Source organism: Pantherophis guttatus, chromosome 5 (assembly GCF_059756535.1).
Source record: "Pantherophis guttatus breed Tessera chromosome 5, ASM5975653v1, whole genome shotgun sequence".
NCBI classification, from domain to species: Eukaryota; Metazoa; Chordata; class Lepidosauria; order Squamata; family Colubridae; genus Pantherophis; species Pantherophis guttatus.
Window position 1 is genome coordinate 56,825,121 of NC_142067.1, and position 18,235 is coordinate 56,843,355.

Sequence of the window (18,235 nt, forward strand, 5' to 3'; positions counted from 1 at the left end):
AGTTTGGGCCAACAGAGTGTAATGCCCACCAAATAATGCACTAGGCTTGAAGAACAAATATAATGAATTTAGAATATTTGTAGTTAATACAACAGTGCTATGTTAACTATGGACTCTGATTTGAAGTATTAATATACATTTATTTTTGGGAAAACCAAAAGGATTTGTAGAACAAAACAGTACAAAGTAATATGAAAAATGACATAGATTTAAAAGTTATGACAGTTCAAGATTTGTATTTGACAGAACAATAGACTGGAAAAATCACATTTGTGTTTAAATAGTCTGTTTAATTTTTAAGATAAGGCTGACATGTTTTCAAAGACCAATATTTATTTTAACAGAAGAGAGCATATGTCTACAGATTCAAAAATAATTTTCTTTTAATTCCTCAGGAACTCTAGAAGGAGGAGACAGATTCTGGGATCCCATTTATTTTAGATGGAGCATCCTGGAAACAAAATACAATTAAAAACAATTAGTACTTTCATCCAAATTGCAGTGCCAAATATTCCCATTATAGTATAGGCCTATTGACCTCAACTAGATATCTGAAATGAGGAAAGTAGGTTTCTATTTATTTGTTTATTTGTTTATTTATTTATATTTCATGTTTCTAGACCTCCCATCCAAGGAGTTTAATGATAAAGTAAAATATTTACTAAACTACTAAATACTAAACTACTCCTAAAGATGGGGAAAACAGTTAAGAGAAATATTAATATGCAAATCATCACGGAAAGGTTGTAGGTAGTATGCTGTCTATTGCAAAGAATGAATGTTTGTCAAAACAAGCACAAATAGCTATGTATAAAACCTGGCCAAAGCAGGGGCATCTTCAAAGGGGGTCAAAAACATCAAAATGGTGGCCATAAGTGGGCTTTACATTTTTTTAATGTACATTGCATGGGGCAAAAAAAAAAAAAGGAATAGAAGAATGAAGAGGTACTGAGTGAATGTAAACAAATACAGAACTGAGTGACGCTACAAAATAAATACTTTGAGATAGTTTGGTCATATAAAGAAAAGTTAATTGCCACAGAGATATTTAAAGGAATATTGAATAAGTTTGAAATGCAGGGGAAGACCAAGAGAGTCGTGATTAAGTGGAGCTGAAATTCTGAAAAAGGTAAAAGTTTAAAAAACAAATGGCAATGTATAAAATAGTTCATGATTGTGACAGAAACAAAGATGGTTCGTATAGTAGATGGTGTTGGTGAAAAGTACTTTTGCTATCTTTTATTTTACCCTCCTTTTTAAAAATTCTCCTGTCTGAAATTTCTTTGGCTTCTTATTTCTTCATCCTTTTCTGCACACTGTATGATGCTATCTATCTCCAAAGTAAATGAGTTGGCAGATGTGTTTTGTTGTTGCTTCCTCTGCTGCTGCTGATATTGTTGTTGCTATAAAAGGATAGAACTGAAATCTGTAGCTCTTTCTATAAAGTGTGTGGGGATGAGTTGATGCAGAATAAGTCCTTGCTTCAACATCATTCATGTTAATTTATATTACTTCATAACTATGTCAAATGACACATTTAGATCAGTGGTGAAATCCTTTTTTTTCCCCTACCGGTTCTGTGGGTGTGGCTTGGTGGGCATGGCAGGGGAAGGATACTGCAAAATCCCCACTCCTGGGGGAAGGATACTGCAAAATCTTTATTCCCACCCCACTCTGGGGCCAGAGGTGATATTTGCTGGTTCTCCGAACTACTCAAAATTTCTGCTACCGGTTCTCCAGAACCTGTCAGAACCTGCTGGATTTCACCCCTGATTTAGATGAAAATTAGTTAGGCCAATTCAGATTGAATGGGTATTCGGCTTGGGACCAGGTTATCTGAGGGACCGTTTCTTGCCAGTCACATCTATCCGATCCATCAGACAGGGAGGGAGGGAATGTTATGGTCCCATCCCCAAGGGAGATATACCTGGTGGGACCCAGAAGAAGGGTCTTCTCCGTGGTGGCTCCCTCTCATTCTCCCAGAGTTTAGAATGGCCCCCACTCTAATACTCCTCTGGAAGGTATTGAAGACCTGGTTCTGCCAGCAAGCTTGGGAAACCCAGAGTGGGATGGAGCCCATTAAATGGCTTGTGTGATCTGCTGTCACTGGGGTGGGGAGTGGGGGGTGATTTTATTATTATACTATATTCATTTATTTGATTCTTTTTATTAATTTTATTGTTTTAAATGTGGTTTTATATTTTGTAAGCTGCCTTGAGTCGCCATGGGCAATATAAATTCAATAAATAAATAAATAAATAAATAAATAAATAAATAAATAAATAAATAAATAAATAAATAAATAAATAAATAAATAAATAAATAAAATAAAAAATAAAACAGGCACTCCTTTTCCCCAACAGTCCATTAAATCATGGGTTGATTCCATGTCATTTACTACTTTACTGTTATTGCGAGATTATAATGTTTTCTAATTATGGTTTTTTGGCTTTGAGGGGTGATAGTAGATGTCTATGACAACTCACCCCAGACAATTTGCCATGGCTAACCTGCCATGGGGCAACTTGCCACAGGAAAAGAGTTACACTAATATCAAAGAAATGGTGGAATAGAATCATTAAAGAAAGAATGCAAAAGGAGGGATAAAAATGAAATGTGAATGGCAAAAATTAAAATAAATTTTAAATTATTTTAAATAATTAAATTGAATTGTTGAATTGTCTTGTGGTGAGTTGTCCTATGGTGAGTTGGCTATGGTAAATTGGCCGTGGCAAGTTGACTGCAACATGTTATCCCATTCCAGATGGTAGGTATCTTAGTGTTGGTATACGAGTTGCATTTATATGATTATGACAATCACTTTGTAAAGACTTTTCCTTAACCAGTAGCATCAGTCACTGAATCAATACCTGGATTATGTCGTGGAAAGAAACACCATATGACTCCAACAACACTTGAATCAAAACAGCATCCTCTATTGTAGCATTCCTTGGCACTGATGTAGGGGTATCCACAATTCACTCTGGCATTTGGTTGCACTTGGCATTGTTCTGGAACTGTTAAATACAGTCTAAATTAATCCAGTAGATTAATGTATTTATTATTTATTTATTTATTTATTTATTTATTTATTTATTAGTTAGACTTATATACCACTTCATAGTGCTTTACAGCCCTCTCTAAGCGGTTTACAGAGAGTTAGCATATTGCATATTGCAAATTGCCCCCAACAATCTGGGTCCTCATTTTACCCACCTCGGAAGGATGGAAGGCTGAGTCAACCTTGAGCCGGTGAGATTTGATCTGCTGAACTGCTGAACTAGCAGTCAGCTGAAATAGCCTGCAGTAGTACTGCATTCTAACCACTGCACCACCTCAGAAAGGTAAAGCCATTAGGGTATTTGATTCGATATGTTGATGCTTTAGACAGGACAGCAAATGCCACCCCTTCCCTCAGATTCAAGGTACTATAAATCAAGAAGTTTGACCACTTGAGGATGAACAACTGTAAAAATATTGTAACAAAGATTATGTACTAGGAATCCCAGGAAGATTCTGTCTACCCTTCACATGTTATCAAATGCTGACAAAATTAATATTGATGGCAAAAGGCTGCTGCAGAAAGTATAGAATAGGCAGCCTTTATATAAACTGAATCAATAATTCCCCGTAAACATTTTTAAAAAGTTCCACTCACGTAATTTCAGGAAAAACCCATCAGCCAGGCTGCTGAATCCTAAGAAAAGGACCATCACCAGTAAACAGAACTTCTTCTGTTCCATGGCAGCTTGCTTTCCTCTGTCAGGAAGTTTTAGTGTTCTGCAAGAAATTAACTATGCAAGGTCTAGGCAAAAGATTTGCTGAAAATAATTTTTATACTAGCCTGTTTGTTCAATCTTTTTAGGTAATGTTTGTCTTTGGAGGGCTTTTTATGTCCTCATAACTCCACCTTTGTTTTGATACAAAGATTTCTATGTATACCCAGATATAGTATCAAAATGTGGTAACGATGGATTTACTATTAGTAGGAAGATTATGTAGCAAGAGATATCAGCCTCTCTTCTGGTGGCAAATGCCTTTGATCTTTTCAATGTCTTTAATACTTTAATAAGTATTTAATAAGGCTATTTCATTCATTCAGATCTCGGATGTCTTCTGCTTGTGTTCCCTTTATTTTTTTGAGCAGTATATATTTAAGATGGTGTAATAAGTGGCAAATATATTTGGGATGTTTAGTACAAACAAAATGGCAGTTGATGATTCATTATGATTAATCAATTGGCCAAAGGTGGATCTGAAATTATTGCAAAGTTCTTCCTGGTCATTATTTGAAGGGAACATTTTTTTGGTATCCAGAGCTATAGGCTGAACTATGAAATAATAATTTAAAAAATTTCCAGAAGAAAGCAGTAGTGAATCACTTCTGTCATACTTCCAAGAAAATTGCATCAATCCAGACACCAGACACCACACATCTAGTAGAGACACCTCTACTAGAAAGGCTCTTGTTTATATATATCTATATATCTATATATATCTATATCTATATCTATATCTATATCTATATCTATATCTATATCTATATCTATATCTATATCTATATATATATGTAGATCTTTGGTTATTCGGGTCTTCTCCCACGTAAAATTGGAAGTGTCTTGGCGACGTTTAGGACACACTATATACCAGAAGAAAACACACACAAACCGCTATCTGCACGCACTCTCACACCACCACCCTGCCCAGATCAACTCTGTAGCCAAGACACTCATTTCCAGAACAAAACGCTTAGCTGACGAACAACACCTAAAAACCGAACTACACACCCTCACTAACGTACTCACATCCAATGGATTCCAAAGAAATAAGATCACCAACCTAATCCAAAAAGAAACCCCCACTAAAATCCAAGACAGAGAACAAGAAAACGGCAAGGCCCTCCTCCCATACATAAAAGGCACCACAGACAGAATAAGCAAAATCCTCCACAAACATAACATCAAGACAGCATTCTGCACAAACCGAAAAATATCCACCATCCTAAGGAACCCCAAAGACAAAATTGAGTTAGAAAATCAAGGAGTATATGAAATCCCATGCACCGCCTGCCCCACCACATACATCGGACAAACCAACAGACGAATAAGTGCACGCATAGAAGAACACAAGAACTCAGTCAGAAAAGAGGAACCAACTTCTTCCCTGGTCCAACACCTTAAAGCCACAGGACATGATATTGACTTTAAAAAGACCAGAACTATCGCCAAAACTGAACACTTTAACAACAGAATAATCAGAGAAGCCATTGAGATAGAAAAACGCCCACACAGCATGAACAAACGAGACGATACCTCCCGCCTACCAGCCATTTGGAAACCCGCCCTTATTGACAAACGAGTCCCTAACACGACGAATGACACCAGACCCACACTCACAAGTGCCACACCTGATGTCACCACCACACATCCACGCAGAAAGCAGACTCAAACCCACACTGATAATGAGCCACGACCAAGGACCAGAAGCCAGACTGCAGCTGCATCATTAGCCACTTTAAACCCCTCCAATCCATACATGAAGCAGACTGACACCCACCATGAAGAGCTTGCACGGCCACAAACACGAAGCCAAACAACAACAACGCAGCTCACCAGCTCAAATCCCCCTGCAACTCAGACTAAGCTGAGCACAACCAAGCCCCCACCCAAACAGAACACAACCCCAGCCAATCAGAGCACAGCCAAGCCCCTAACCAATCAGAACACACCTCCACCCAATCAGAACACAGCCAAGTTCCCACCCAATCAGCTCACACCTCCACTAGCAGTTAAAAGGAAGAGACAGCTGCGATCTCACATTGCTCCTGGAAGCACGAAGCCGAGAACACCAGCCTGAAGATGACGAATGAGACTTCGTCGAAACGTCGCCAAGACACTTCCAATTTTACGTGGGAGAAGACCCGAATAACCAAAGACCTACATACAAACACCCGCGAAAACCTGAGAAAACATATATATATATATATATATATATATATTAAAACTTTACTTCTGATTTAGTCATGCTAAATAAAAAAAACAAATCCTAAATGAACGAATATTGGTGAATCTTTTGTGTCTGTTTCAGGTTACAACAATATTTTTGAGATATAACAAACTTCCAGCTATTAAAACCAAATCAAATTCAGCAAGACCAGATGTTATATCCAATAGTGGTCATTCAGGAAGAGCCCAGAACTCTGTCTTTCATTTCCCAGGATAATTTCTGTGATATTTTAATATTTGTTTCAAAATATCTTCTTTAGTATTTGAATTGTGTTTTTATTCTAATCAACTTAATTTGAATCATTGCTTTAATTTGATTATAGGTTATCTGTACAAGTCTATACCGCCACCAAATTTTCTGATCTAAATTACATTTTTTAAGATAGTGAGCCAATTGTGAAAGTCCATTTGATTTAGATGTCATTCAATCTCTTCAAATCTGAACTCAATTTTTGAACAATATTATTTATTAGTACTTCAATCACAACTGATCTTTTCTTCAACTTTTGGTAAGGTGAATGTGAGTAAATTTCTGAATCAGAAATTGTTTTGATTTAAGTTAGTTCTTCAATTTATAGTTGTATTGATTACAAAGATCTTGAGGCCTGAAAAAAATCAAAGGCACTTGAAAAAGTACTCCTGTCATGGCAGGATTTGGACTAGAAGACCTCCAAGGCCTCTTCCAGGCCTATGATTCTATGACTCAGATACATGAAACGTATATAGCTAGTTCCTGCTAGCTGCATGTTTAAAACAACATATAGGATGATGCCTAAATGGCAGTAAGAACCAAGAGTAGAACAAGCATTAGGAATATCAACAAGAGAGAAATGCAACCAATTATAGCAAAGCTTAACTGTGAAGATAGGAAACAGAAACTACAAGGTAACTTGTGAGAAATGACCATGTCCCAATCATATGGAAAATATTGTTGGTGATCTTAGAATGTATTCTATTGTCCCAGAATCTGGGAATTTCACAGCTAATCCAAAACGTAACAGAAGAAAAACTAATTTAACAATGCAATATAATTTCAAAATAATCAAAATATCGGTATAAACATATATTCTTTTCATTATAATTTTGTATTCCTATTGTCATAGTTTTATTGCTTTTAGTGTTATAAACTGCTCAGAGTTGCCTTGTGGTGGGATGGTGGCAAACAAATTTAATAAACAAACGCTAAAATATTTCTTTAACTTCTGGGTGAAAATTCTTTATAGGCGTATTCTAGAACTTGTGCTTCCCAAGCCTAGAGCACTCTCCTTGAACCTAATGGCACATCTGAATTGACACACCTCAAGGGCATCAGGCTGGCGAAGGAATATTTAGACTAAAATTTCCAAATTAAACAATAATACAGCTAATGCCACCAAATTCTAATGTTCAATCTTATTAAAGGGCCACAACATACTATCGGGTGACAGTCCTGGATTCAGCTAGCTCAATATTTTGAGAGGGATCTTCAAGATGGGAGTGGGAGGCCCCTCCATTATGACTATTACCCTCCCTTAAACCCTATAAGGTAGTCCAAATTCACACTCTCAGGTTTTAATCCCAAAGTGGCCAAATTTGTCATTTGTCATTGAATTTAAATACTCCAAATGTGAAAATGAGCAAAGAAGTGCTGGGGGGATACGCAGCCTCAGGTTGCCCACTTATATCTATTATAACAGGTAGAGCTGTATTGGGAAGTAGAAGGACAAGACCATAAGAATTCTGCTACCCCACAGGCCAGGATCTGAATGAATCTCCTGCTAGCTAAATTACATTTTGAAAGTTATTTATAATTTTTAAGCTAAATGGGGGCAAAACCAGAGGAAAATTAAGAACAATTAGTAGTATGCTAAAAAAGATGGAAAAATGCAACTTATGACTTTTTAAAATCATGTTTTAATACCTTTCACATATATGTTTCATGCATATATTGCTGAAAAGACGAGCTGTGTATGACATTTTTCTAGATTTTACAGTGATAGCAAAGCTTAACAATAAGGGCGTGGAGCTGAGATTGTCAGAAATGCTTAGCCAGGCTGCAGTAAACAAATAGGTCTTCAGAATACTTTAAATATGGAAAATTACTGAAGCCGTATGAAAGTATCCATACTTCTTCAATATGTCCCCATCCAAATATTTTGGCAGGATAACTGAATTTCCTGATACATGATTTATTGAATAAGTGATGTCTACTATATCTCACCTCCTGCAAGAAAAGCTACAAGACATTAGATAAACAGCAGATAATATGTCATGCCGTTGACATGTCCATCTTGTTTCCATTTCCATTCCATTCAAATTATTTTTGATTCCAGGTTCCATTTTGTTATAATTATCTGAAGGAGAGGAACAAGCAAGAAATCTGTTAAGCTGTTGCATACCTATCTATCTATCTATCTATCTATCTATCTATCTATCTATCTATCTATCTATCTATCTATCTATCATCTATCTGTCTGTCTGTCTATCTAATCTGTTGTCTATCTCATTTCAGAATGGCTCTGGGTGGCTTACAGCTTATGCTGTTTCTTTGAAAAAAGAATGAAGTTACTTCTATGTACTTCTTCCATCTGCTTAAACATTTCAAGACAGACAAAGAGGATCCATGTCTAGTAAGCTGCATCAGCTCACTCAGCCTCATAAAAACCAGGTGGCAGTAGCAGGAGATCACTCTAACGAAGTCTTTAATTGCACCCATTTTCATCCTTCTTGGTCTCCTCTTTTTGCAAATACTTTTTTTTTTTTTTTGCAAGAAGGCTATAAATGTCCCATAGAAAAGTATTACTCACCTGGGAAAAAAACACCATATTGCAATCTGGGAACTGGTTTTGAAACAACATCCTCTACTTAAACATACTTCTTCATTTATTCCAGGATATCCACAATCAATTCTACTTCTTGGAGGTACATTGCAATTCCCACCTAAGAAAAGTATAGAATTCAAGTATATAGAGATGGTTTAATTTGTATTTAGTACAAACCGATGTGGAACTATAAGTTAAAAAAAGCATGGGCAGGCAGTCATACCACTAAAATCTTCCAGGTGAAAATACTTTATAGGCGTATTCTAGAACTTGTGCATCCCAAGCCTAGAGCACTCTCCTCGAACCTAATGCCTCATCTGAATTGACACGCCTCAAGGGCATCAGGCTGGAGAAGGAATATTTAGGAATATTTAGACTTAAATTTCAAATTAAACAATAATACAGCTAATGCCACCAAATTCTAATGTTCAATCTTATCACTCTTAGTTTTTACCAAATTAAGCAAAAAACAAACAAACAAACAAAAAACAAAACAAAACAAAAAAAAACAAAAAACCTAAACCTAAGACATCTAAGTGACTGGTTTGACTTTTCTTCTTGAAACCTGATTGTTAAATGCAAAATAGATCTGGTTTGCTGCCTCCAGAGTGGGCGAAGTAAAAAATTTAGTTTTTTCACTGCTATAAGAAGTTTAATGCACAAATTCCACACAAACACACTCAAAAAGAATCACATACCCGGTCCCGATTCTACACATTTTTGGAGTGTGGTCCTTGACATCTACTCTCTGAGACAGCTCTCGGTCAAATGAAGTTATGCTGTTCTACCTTTTAAACTCAAAGGAACTAATTCCCAAGTTGGCTTTAGGTTGTACCATCATGAATGTTGAAATAACTAGTCAGCAGTTAGGATATTCAATGGGCCAAACCCTGAGTCCTCTGAGTTCCAGAAGTACCAATGTCACTGTTTGCGTTTGCCCAAAGAAAGTGGAAAAGGGCCTACAATGTCAACGTGTACCAATTCGTATATGTGTTGTGCTCGTCTGGTGCTGGTGTGGGGAATTGGGGCTGCCTTTGATTTTGCAGCTTTACAAATCTCACAGTCAAGTTGGATAGGGCAATCCTTAGTGCATATGCCTTGGGAAAAGTTTTGAGTATTGTCTACAGCAACAGTATTGGCATGTGCTAAACGTCTGTGTAATAAATGGGCACAATTATCGTGTAAAGGTTAATGGATATGAGTTTGAATTTTTGTTTTCAAGGTTCGTTGGTTTTGTGATGTGGGTGAAGTTGGAGAGAGGTGTGTTGTGTTGGTCGTTATGTGAGTCGGAAGTGTCATGTGTATTGGTATGGTGAGGTGTGTTACCTTCGTGGTAGGTGTCAGGGGTACGGTCGGAATGATTGTCAGGGTCAGGTCTCGATGAGGATTGAGGTAGTTGAGTCGTGGGTGAGAATGATGTAAAGGAATCTGGAATAAGAAAAGGTAAATCATTAATGACAGAAATATTCGCAATAATAGTGTTATCATGTTTGGATTTTATAAAACCATGTTGATCATCAAGAGATATTTTAAAACCGATTTTACCTAATTTTGAAGTACTCAAAATATTGTGGCCAAAGTTAGGTGTATAGAGCACTTGTCTAATTTCCCCTATACCGGGCATAAAGTTAGATCCTTCATATTCAACAGTATTGGAAGTACCATTAGCAGCTGTAATAGAAATATTGGTTGGGTGAATATCATATAATATGGATTTGTCATTGGTGGTATGGTGTATGCTTCCAGAATCGATGACCCATAGGTGCGTGGTGTCACACAGGTATTGTTGGGTGTTGGGAAAGATGCCAAATGTTTGGGATTTGGAGTTAGAATATATAGATTCCCCTTCTGTCCCCTTCTGTCTTTATAATCTTTGTGTGTGGGACCCTTTCTAATGTAAAATTCAGTGTGCATGGATCTTTTAGGTTCAGTATGTTCTTTGATAGTATGATTTCTTTTGTTAGTCTTGTCTGTAGGGGTGTATCCCCTTGTATCATGAGTGTGGGTGGTGTTGTCACCGTGTGGAGGATTGGAGTTGTAGGTATGATAATGTCCTCTATAGTTACAATAATTAAAATTATTTTGATATTGAGAGGGGTGTTTCTGCCAGTTTTGGTAGAAGGGTTTGTGTGGAGAATGTGAAGGATGGGAATCATGTTTAGGGTAAAAGGGGTGGTCAAAAGAAGTAGGGTATTTATCAGTATGATAGAGTCTTCTATCATAGAGAGGTTCAGATGTATGTTTATAAGTATTAGATCCTCTTCTATCTTCATCTATTAATTTGGATTTGATTTCAGGACAGTGTACATGTGGGGGGGTGGATAAGGAGTGGAGACTATTAATGAATCCTGACCAACCAGGGATGTGTTTAATAGAATTAAAAATGATACCAATCATGGCAGTTTCAGGTACAGGATGATTGCGTTGAATCAGTTGTTTTCGCATGGATTTGAGTTGGAAAAGATGTTTGGCCATAGATGTGCCAGGTTTATATATGGTGCTATAAAAGTCACCAGCAAGAGTAGCGATAGTTGTATGTGAGGGTTTGTTGTAATGTTTTTGTAAGTATTGCCATACTTTTTGTGCAGTAAAACCTGTAGGTACAGAATGAACAATATCACTTTCTAAAGTTGATATAAGAGTGGCATAAACACTATTGTGAAGAAAATTTAAGTCAGATGACCAAGGTTTGTTAGGGGGAGATTCAATTATAAGAAATGTGCCTTCTCTTAAAAGATGTAAATGAGTTTCTTGTTCCCAAGTAGGGAAATTATTACCTGAGGTTTGTAATTTTTTGAAGTTTGGTGATAAAGGTAATGGGCCATGTTGTTTAAAATGTTGCAAAACAGTTTCAATTTCTAAAGATAAATTTACATTAGTAGATAAAGACAAGGAATTATTAGTTTTAATATTTAAATCATTACAGTTTACAGTAATAGAAGGCTGAAATGAGTTACTGTTAGCAGAGATAGATAATTGAACATCGGATTGTTGATTGGAGTCATCTGGTGTGAGAGAAGATGTCATAGGTGATTCAACGATAGGAGGAATAATGGAGGTGGTGGTTGTAGTTTGATTCTGAAGAGCTGCTGCGATGGCGTCGGCTGCAGTAGAAGGTAGATTGGCTTTTGATGCAAAGGCTGCAAAAATTGTGTGAATTTGTTGTTTGGACGGGGCATCTGTAGTGTTGGAGGCGGCAGCAGCAGCGGCAGTGGCGGCATCTTCGGCGATAAGTGGGGGGAGCGAGGCGGCGGCTGCAAAGACTGAAAAGGATCTTTTTACATTGGAAACAATTTTGGTATCAGTAGGAATATTAGCAGCTGCTGCAGCTGCAGCGGTATAGATGGGGAGGTCTGCAGCGGCAGCACAAATAGAAAAGTTTTGAACATTGAAAAAAAATTGGGAGGATTCGAACTCGGTGCTCTGGATGAAGAAGGTAGGGAATCAGTCTGAATATCTCCAGTTGTGGGGTGGGCAGTAGGATGTATGGAGGTAAGGGGGTTGGTTGGGACCTTGTGGTCTGAAGTGGTAGACGTCATTTTGTTTAAAGTGTGGTCATATAAATTGTCGGCCATTTTGTGGACTGCATGGTGGGGTATGTGGGCGGCCATTTTGTTGGCCATTTTGAAGCCATGCTTTCGGGGAAGGTGGAAGCCATTTTGGAAGCAATAAAGTCAATAGGTGGGGAGGGAGGATTTTTGATAAAATGAGTGTTTAAAAGGTCAGTCTGGGAATCTATGGGTTGAAGCAAAAAATTGTCGCTTACCAGGTCTGGTGAGGTTGAAAGGGTATTTAACAGTTCAAGAGTTCTTTGAGGAGTCCAGCCTGCATTTAGCAGTCCTGTCGCATGTAAAACTTGATATAAATGCTGTTTTGGAGAAGCTTGAGAAAATAAAAATTGGTCTGAAGTTATAGGTTTGGAACATATAAGGGATTCTGAAGGTTGAAGTCCTTGATGATAGTCATGAGGTGGAGTAGAATTGAGATTGAAGCAAGGTTGTTGTAAGCGTGGTTCTGTTCTTTCGGTGTTTGGGTGAAGAAAAGAAAAAAAAATTGGGTCCTTTCGTAAAGAGGTTTGTACTTGCTGTGTAGCTTCAATAGAAAGTTTTTTTAGTCTTTTGGATAATGATTGGTGCTGTTTTGTTAAGGATACAGTTAATGCATCAATCTCTTGTAAAGATAATCCGTTTAGGTTCAAGGATTCCATGTAAGGAAAAATCGTTCTATGATTTTAAAATTTTCAAAAAATTCATAGACCTGCGCAATAATTTTCCATCGTCTGCTACCATTTGTCAGATATATATTGACGGTCGTGCTCATTTGGTTCTATGAGGAAGTTATTTGGTCAATACAGCTTCAGATTCAAAAGGTTGTTTTATTATTTACAAATATATACATGCGTACAATAATGAACAGGGTGTCCTGTTACATTTGTTACCCTAACTGTATGACTCAGATGTTGAGAGGAGAGAGAAGTTCACCTGTTGTCGTGCTCAGAGATAGATGAGAAGAGAGAAGGAAGATATCCAAGTGATCTCTGGGTAAGAGTCCAATAAGAGAGTTCATTGGCTGATATAGTCACATGTGATATCTGTAAAGACTTAACCCCTTGTAGTCCCTGGTGCATCATATGCAGGCAATATCTGACAGTCACATAGATTAATGTGACATAACTACCCTGCTTTCTTACTCTTCTATAAAGAATGACATTCAATCCTGTCACTGCTGCTTTCTAGGCATATTTTTTCTCTGACTATAAGAGACAGTATAGAGACAATTAGAGTGGTGGGATTCTGCTGGTTCTAGGTGGTTCGGCCGAACCGTTTGTTAAATTGCTGGCTCGCCCCGCCCCTTGCCCCGCCCCTCCACACCACTATTTATTGCCAGTAAATAGTGGTGGGTGAGGGGCGGGCGAGCCAGCAATTTAACAAACGGTTCAGTGTATTTTTGTAATTTCATTGGCCCGCGGAGCTTCAGCATAAGCTAATTAGCCGGTTGATTAGATCGGCCTCCCAACTCTCAGCTGATTTGCTCTCAGCTGTTTTGCTCAGGGCTCTGCTGCTTGCTTGCAAAGAGTGCTGGAGAATATTTTTTTCCCCCTAGCTATGCTGAAAAGCGAAACTGAAAGTAAAGCAGGCTGTTGGCTTTGCTGTTGCTGCAACGTTGGAAAATTAGGCAGGCAGATTTGTTTTCTTTTTCCTCACCAAAAAAGGTAGGTGCAAACAATGGGAAATTTAGAGAAAAAGAGGAGAGTTCAAGATTTTAAAACACAAAAGAAAAAAAAGCTCTATTTAACTAGGGAATTGTAATAATTGAGATACTATTAATTGTATATTGTGTTGAAAGCAGAAATGATTTAAGTTGTGGTTTGGAGGAATATATGGGGGAAATTATTTGGTTTATTATTATTGGTAAATATAATTAATTGATTTATAAGAAATTGGATTGCATGGAAATAATTGGAATATTCATGTTCATATTGATTGATATACAAAAAAGGTAGTTATATAACTAATTGATTTATATTAAAATGTTGAATTTGTATTAAACAACTGTAATATTACATAATTAACCAATGTGAGGATGGATATAAAAATAGATGACAATGAGAAGGGGTATACTATAGAATAGAAGGGAAAAATTGAATTTGATTAAGATTAGAGATGAGGATGAAGAGTAATATTGGTTTTTTAAAAAAATAGATAAGCAATAAATATGGCAAAAAGGAAATATAGAAATTGTAAATTTAATTGAAATGACTAAACACTGTTTAAATTTGTGAACCGGCCAAATACTCTGTTCAAAGAAAATACATTGTATGTTTGTATGTGTGTTTCTAATTATTGCTATTTATTCATATTTGTTCTCTTTTATTCTTTAAAGTTTAACAATTCATTCTTTATCTTAATAGCTTTATATTTCTTTGGAGTTGCCTTTCTTCCATTTCATCTTTTTTACTGTAAGCAATCTTTCTCCTCAACCTACCCCCTCTCTCTTTTCTTTCCTTCTTACTTTCTCCCCCCCCGCTTCTTCTCCTCCCTACTTCCTCTTCCTTTCTCCTTCTCCTCGTCTCTTCCTCCCTCTCTTACCCTCACTGCTACTCTAATTTCCCTTCCCTTTCTTCCTCCCTTCTCTTCCTTCCCCCTCTCTCTTTCTTTCTTCCATCTCTCTTCTCCTTCCTTCATCCCTCTCTATTGCTGTATTCTTTTGTGCATATGGATTACTCAGAGGGCTGAAAAAGTTATTTTTGACTGATCCTCGCACTTTTGACCATTCCTCGAACTTACAACTGTCCTCACATTTTACGTTTTTTGCCCTATCTTGTCACCATGGTGAAGAGAAGCAGTTGTGAAATGAGTGACAGATTTGTTAAGAATGCTACAATGGGCATAAATGATGACCAGTCATAAGTGCAAGGACCGGTCAAAAATGTGAGGACCAGTCAGAAATGACTTTTTTCAGCCCTCTGAATAGTCCCTATGTGCATATGGACAAGTCAGAAGGCTGAAAAAGTTATTTTTGACCAGTCCTCACACTTTTGACCAATCCTTGAACTTACGACTGTCCTCACATTTTACGTTTTATGCCCAATCTTGTTACCGTGGTGAAGAGAAGTAGTGGTGAAATGATTGATACGGTTGTTAAGAATGCCGCAACGGGCATAAATGTGAGGATGGTCATAAGTGCGAGGACCAGTCAGAAATGACTTTTTTTAGCCCTCTGAGTAGTCCCTATGCACATAGCCACGCCTACCCGGTCACATGACCAGCTAGCCACTCTCACCCAGTCACATGACCACAAGCCACACCCCCAACTAAGCAACGCCCACAGAACCGGTTGTTAAAAAAATTGAATCCCACCACTGGACAATTCATATAGGCATATGGTAAGGTGACCAGATTTTAACATTGGTAAAGAGGGACACCATTATGGGCGTGACTTATTTTGTGGGTGTGGCTTATTTTGTGGGCGTGGCCTGGAGATCATGTGACCGGGTGGGCGTAGCTAGCTGGTCATGTGACCGGGTGGCCATGGCTATGTGTATAGGGACTACTCAGAGGGCTGAAAAAAGTCATTTCTGACAGGTCCTCGCACTTTTGACTGGTCCTCACACTTATGACCATCCTCACATTTATGCCCGTGCAGCATTCTTAACAACCATGTCACTCATTTCACAATTGCTTCTCTTCACCATGGTGACAAGATAGGGCAAAAATGTAAAATGTGAGGACAGTCGTAAGTTCGAAGACTGGTCAAAAGTGCGAGGACCAGTCAAAAATAACTTTTTCAGCCCTCTGAATAATCCATATGCATAAAAGGATACAGCAATAGAGAGGGATGAAGGAAGGGAAGGGAAATTAGAGTAGGAGTGAGGGTAAGAGAGGGAGGAAGGGAGGAGAAGGAGAAAGGAAGAGGAAGTAGGGAGGAGAGGAAGAGGGTGGGGGGAAGAGAAAGTAAGAAGGAAAGAAAAGAGAGAGGTGGTAGGTTTGAGGAGAAAGATTGCTGTACAATAAAAAAGATGAAAGGGAAGAAAGCCAACTCCAAACAAATATTAAGATATTAAGATAAAGAATGAATTGTTAAACTTTAAAGAATAAAAGAGAACAAATATGAATAAATAGCAATAATTAGAAACACACATACAAACATACAATGTATTTTCTTTGAACAGAATATTTGGCTGGTTCACAAATTTAAACAGTGTTTAGTCATTTCAATTAAATTTACAATTTCTATATTTCCTTTTTGCCATATTTATTCCTCATCTATTTTTTTAAAAAAACAATATTAGCCTTCATCCTCATCTCTAATCTTAATCAAATTCAATTTTTCCCTTCTATTCTATATTATACCCCTTCCCATTGTCATCTATTTTTATATCCATCCTCACATTGGTTAATTATGTAATTATGTAATACAGTTGTTTAATACAAATTCAACATTTTAATATAAATCAATTAGTTATATAACTATCTTTTTTGTATATTAATCAATATGAACATGAATATTCCAATTATTTCCATGCAATCCAATTTCTTACAAATCAATTAATTATATTTACCAATAATAATAAACCAAATAATTTCCCCCATATATTCCTCCAAACCACAACTTAACCATTTCTGCTTTCAACATAATATACAATTAATAGTATCTCAATTATTACAATTCCCTAGTTAAATAGAGCTTTTTTTCTTTTGTGTTTTAAAATCTTGAACTCTTCTCTTTTGCCCTAAATTTCCCATTGTTTCTACCTATCTTTTTTAGTGAGGAAAAAGAAAACAAATCTGCTGCCTAATTTTCCAACGTTGCACCAAATAAGCCAACAGCCTGTTTCACTTTCAGTTTCGTTTTGAGCTTGGTTTGCACAAGGAGAAAAAAAAATCTGCGCGAGCAATTTAGCAAGCAGAAGAGCCCTGCGCAAAACAGCTGAGAGCAAATCAGCTGAGAGTGGGGAAGCCGAGCTAATCAACGTGCTAATTAAGCTACACGGAAGCTGTAAGGGGCTGTTTTTTCTATTTTTGCAGGCATGGGTCTACTCATTTGTTTTCTTTTAACACAGAACAGCTGTAGGGCGGCCCTTTGAAGCCCTGCGGCGAGAGTTTAAACAGTTTTTTCCCTCTAGCCATCAGCTGGGACTCAGGAGGCAGAATGAAAAATCGGGACTTTTTAAAACCGCTGCGGGACGCGGGACAAATTGCTAAAAATCGGGACTGTCCCGCCAAAAGCGGGATGTCTGGTCACCTTAGCATATGGCTTTCAAATGTTATGAAAGAGGAACATAATTGCAGAATGAGCTATTGAGGTCACCTTAATAGTCTCAAAGCTATAAAAACATCTAGAATTGCTGGCTGGCTTATGTGCTGGTCTAGGACTGTGCAATGGCTCAGTGGTTAAGATACTGGTTTGAGATCCAAGTGTCATGCAATGGGGTGAGTTTCCAACCTTGCTCTAACTCCTACCAATCTAGCCATTTGAAAGCGTGTAAATGCAAGCAGATAAATAGGTGCCACTTCAGTGGGGAGGTAGCAGCGCTCTGTGATGTCATGCTCGACACATAACTGCAGAAACATCTTCGGAAAGTGCTGGCTCATTGGCTCTTGATGAGCCCCACCCCTAGAGTCAGCAACAACTAATGGGGTAAAATCTGCAGGGACTCCTTTACCTGTACGTGATGGTCTACTTGGTGGTGGTCTAGGTCTAAAGGGTATTCTAGCATCTGTCAGAGAGCTGAATCCGAATATCAGAGCAATGGCCAGGAACCAGAGCCATTTGCAGTTCATTTTGAATGTCAGTCTTCACTAAGAGTCAAGTTTATTGAAGAATTCAAGAGTATTGGTCTCTCTGTGTGTGATCCGATTCCTGCAAAGAAAGTTGCAAAATATTTAAGCACTTTTCTACTACTGGAATTCCAGAGGGAGGGAAGTG

The 18,235-nt window shown here is 37.6% G+C and overlaps 1 protein-coding gene across 1 annotated transcript; it reads right to left on the minus strand.

Annotated features, from left to right (window-relative positions):
* Positions 1 to 269: 269 nt before the first annotated feature.
* LOC148113386 (trefoil factor 3-like) lies at positions 270 to 13,325 on the minus strand. The gene is made up of 7 exons (XM_087895188.1): positions 13,288 to 13,325; positions 10,133 to 10,234; positions 8,792 to 8,924; positions 8,206 to 8,338; positions 3,659 to 3,780; positions 2,871 to 3,017; positions 270 to 451 (listed from the first exon to the last, which is right to left on the minus strand). The coding sequence occupies exons 4-7, from the start codon at positions 8,322 to 8,324 to the stop codon at positions 438 to 440; spliced, it is 402 nt and encodes a 133-aa protein (XP_087751314.1). The 5' UTR covers positions 8,325 to 8,338; positions 8,792 to 8,924; positions 10,133 to 10,234; positions 13,288 to 13,325; the 3' UTR covers positions 270 to 437.
* Between the last annotated feature and the right edge of the window lie 4,910 nt (positions 13,326 to 18,235).

Excerpts from the sequence above, each read along its gene's own strand:
- LOC148113386 (XM_087895188.1), bottom strand. The coding sequence starts at position 8,324 with ATGGAACCTGGAATCAAAAATAATTTGAATGGAATGGAAATGGAAACA. Across the intron at positions 3,781-8,205 it reads TGTAGCTTTTCTTGCAGGAG|AACACTAAAACTTCCTGACA; the intron begins GTGAGATATAGT and ends AATTTCTTGCAG. Across the intron at positions 3,018-3,658 it reads TGGGTTTTTCCTGAAATTAC|TTCCAGAACAATGCCAAGTG; the intron begins GTGAGTGGAACT and ends TGTATTTAACAG.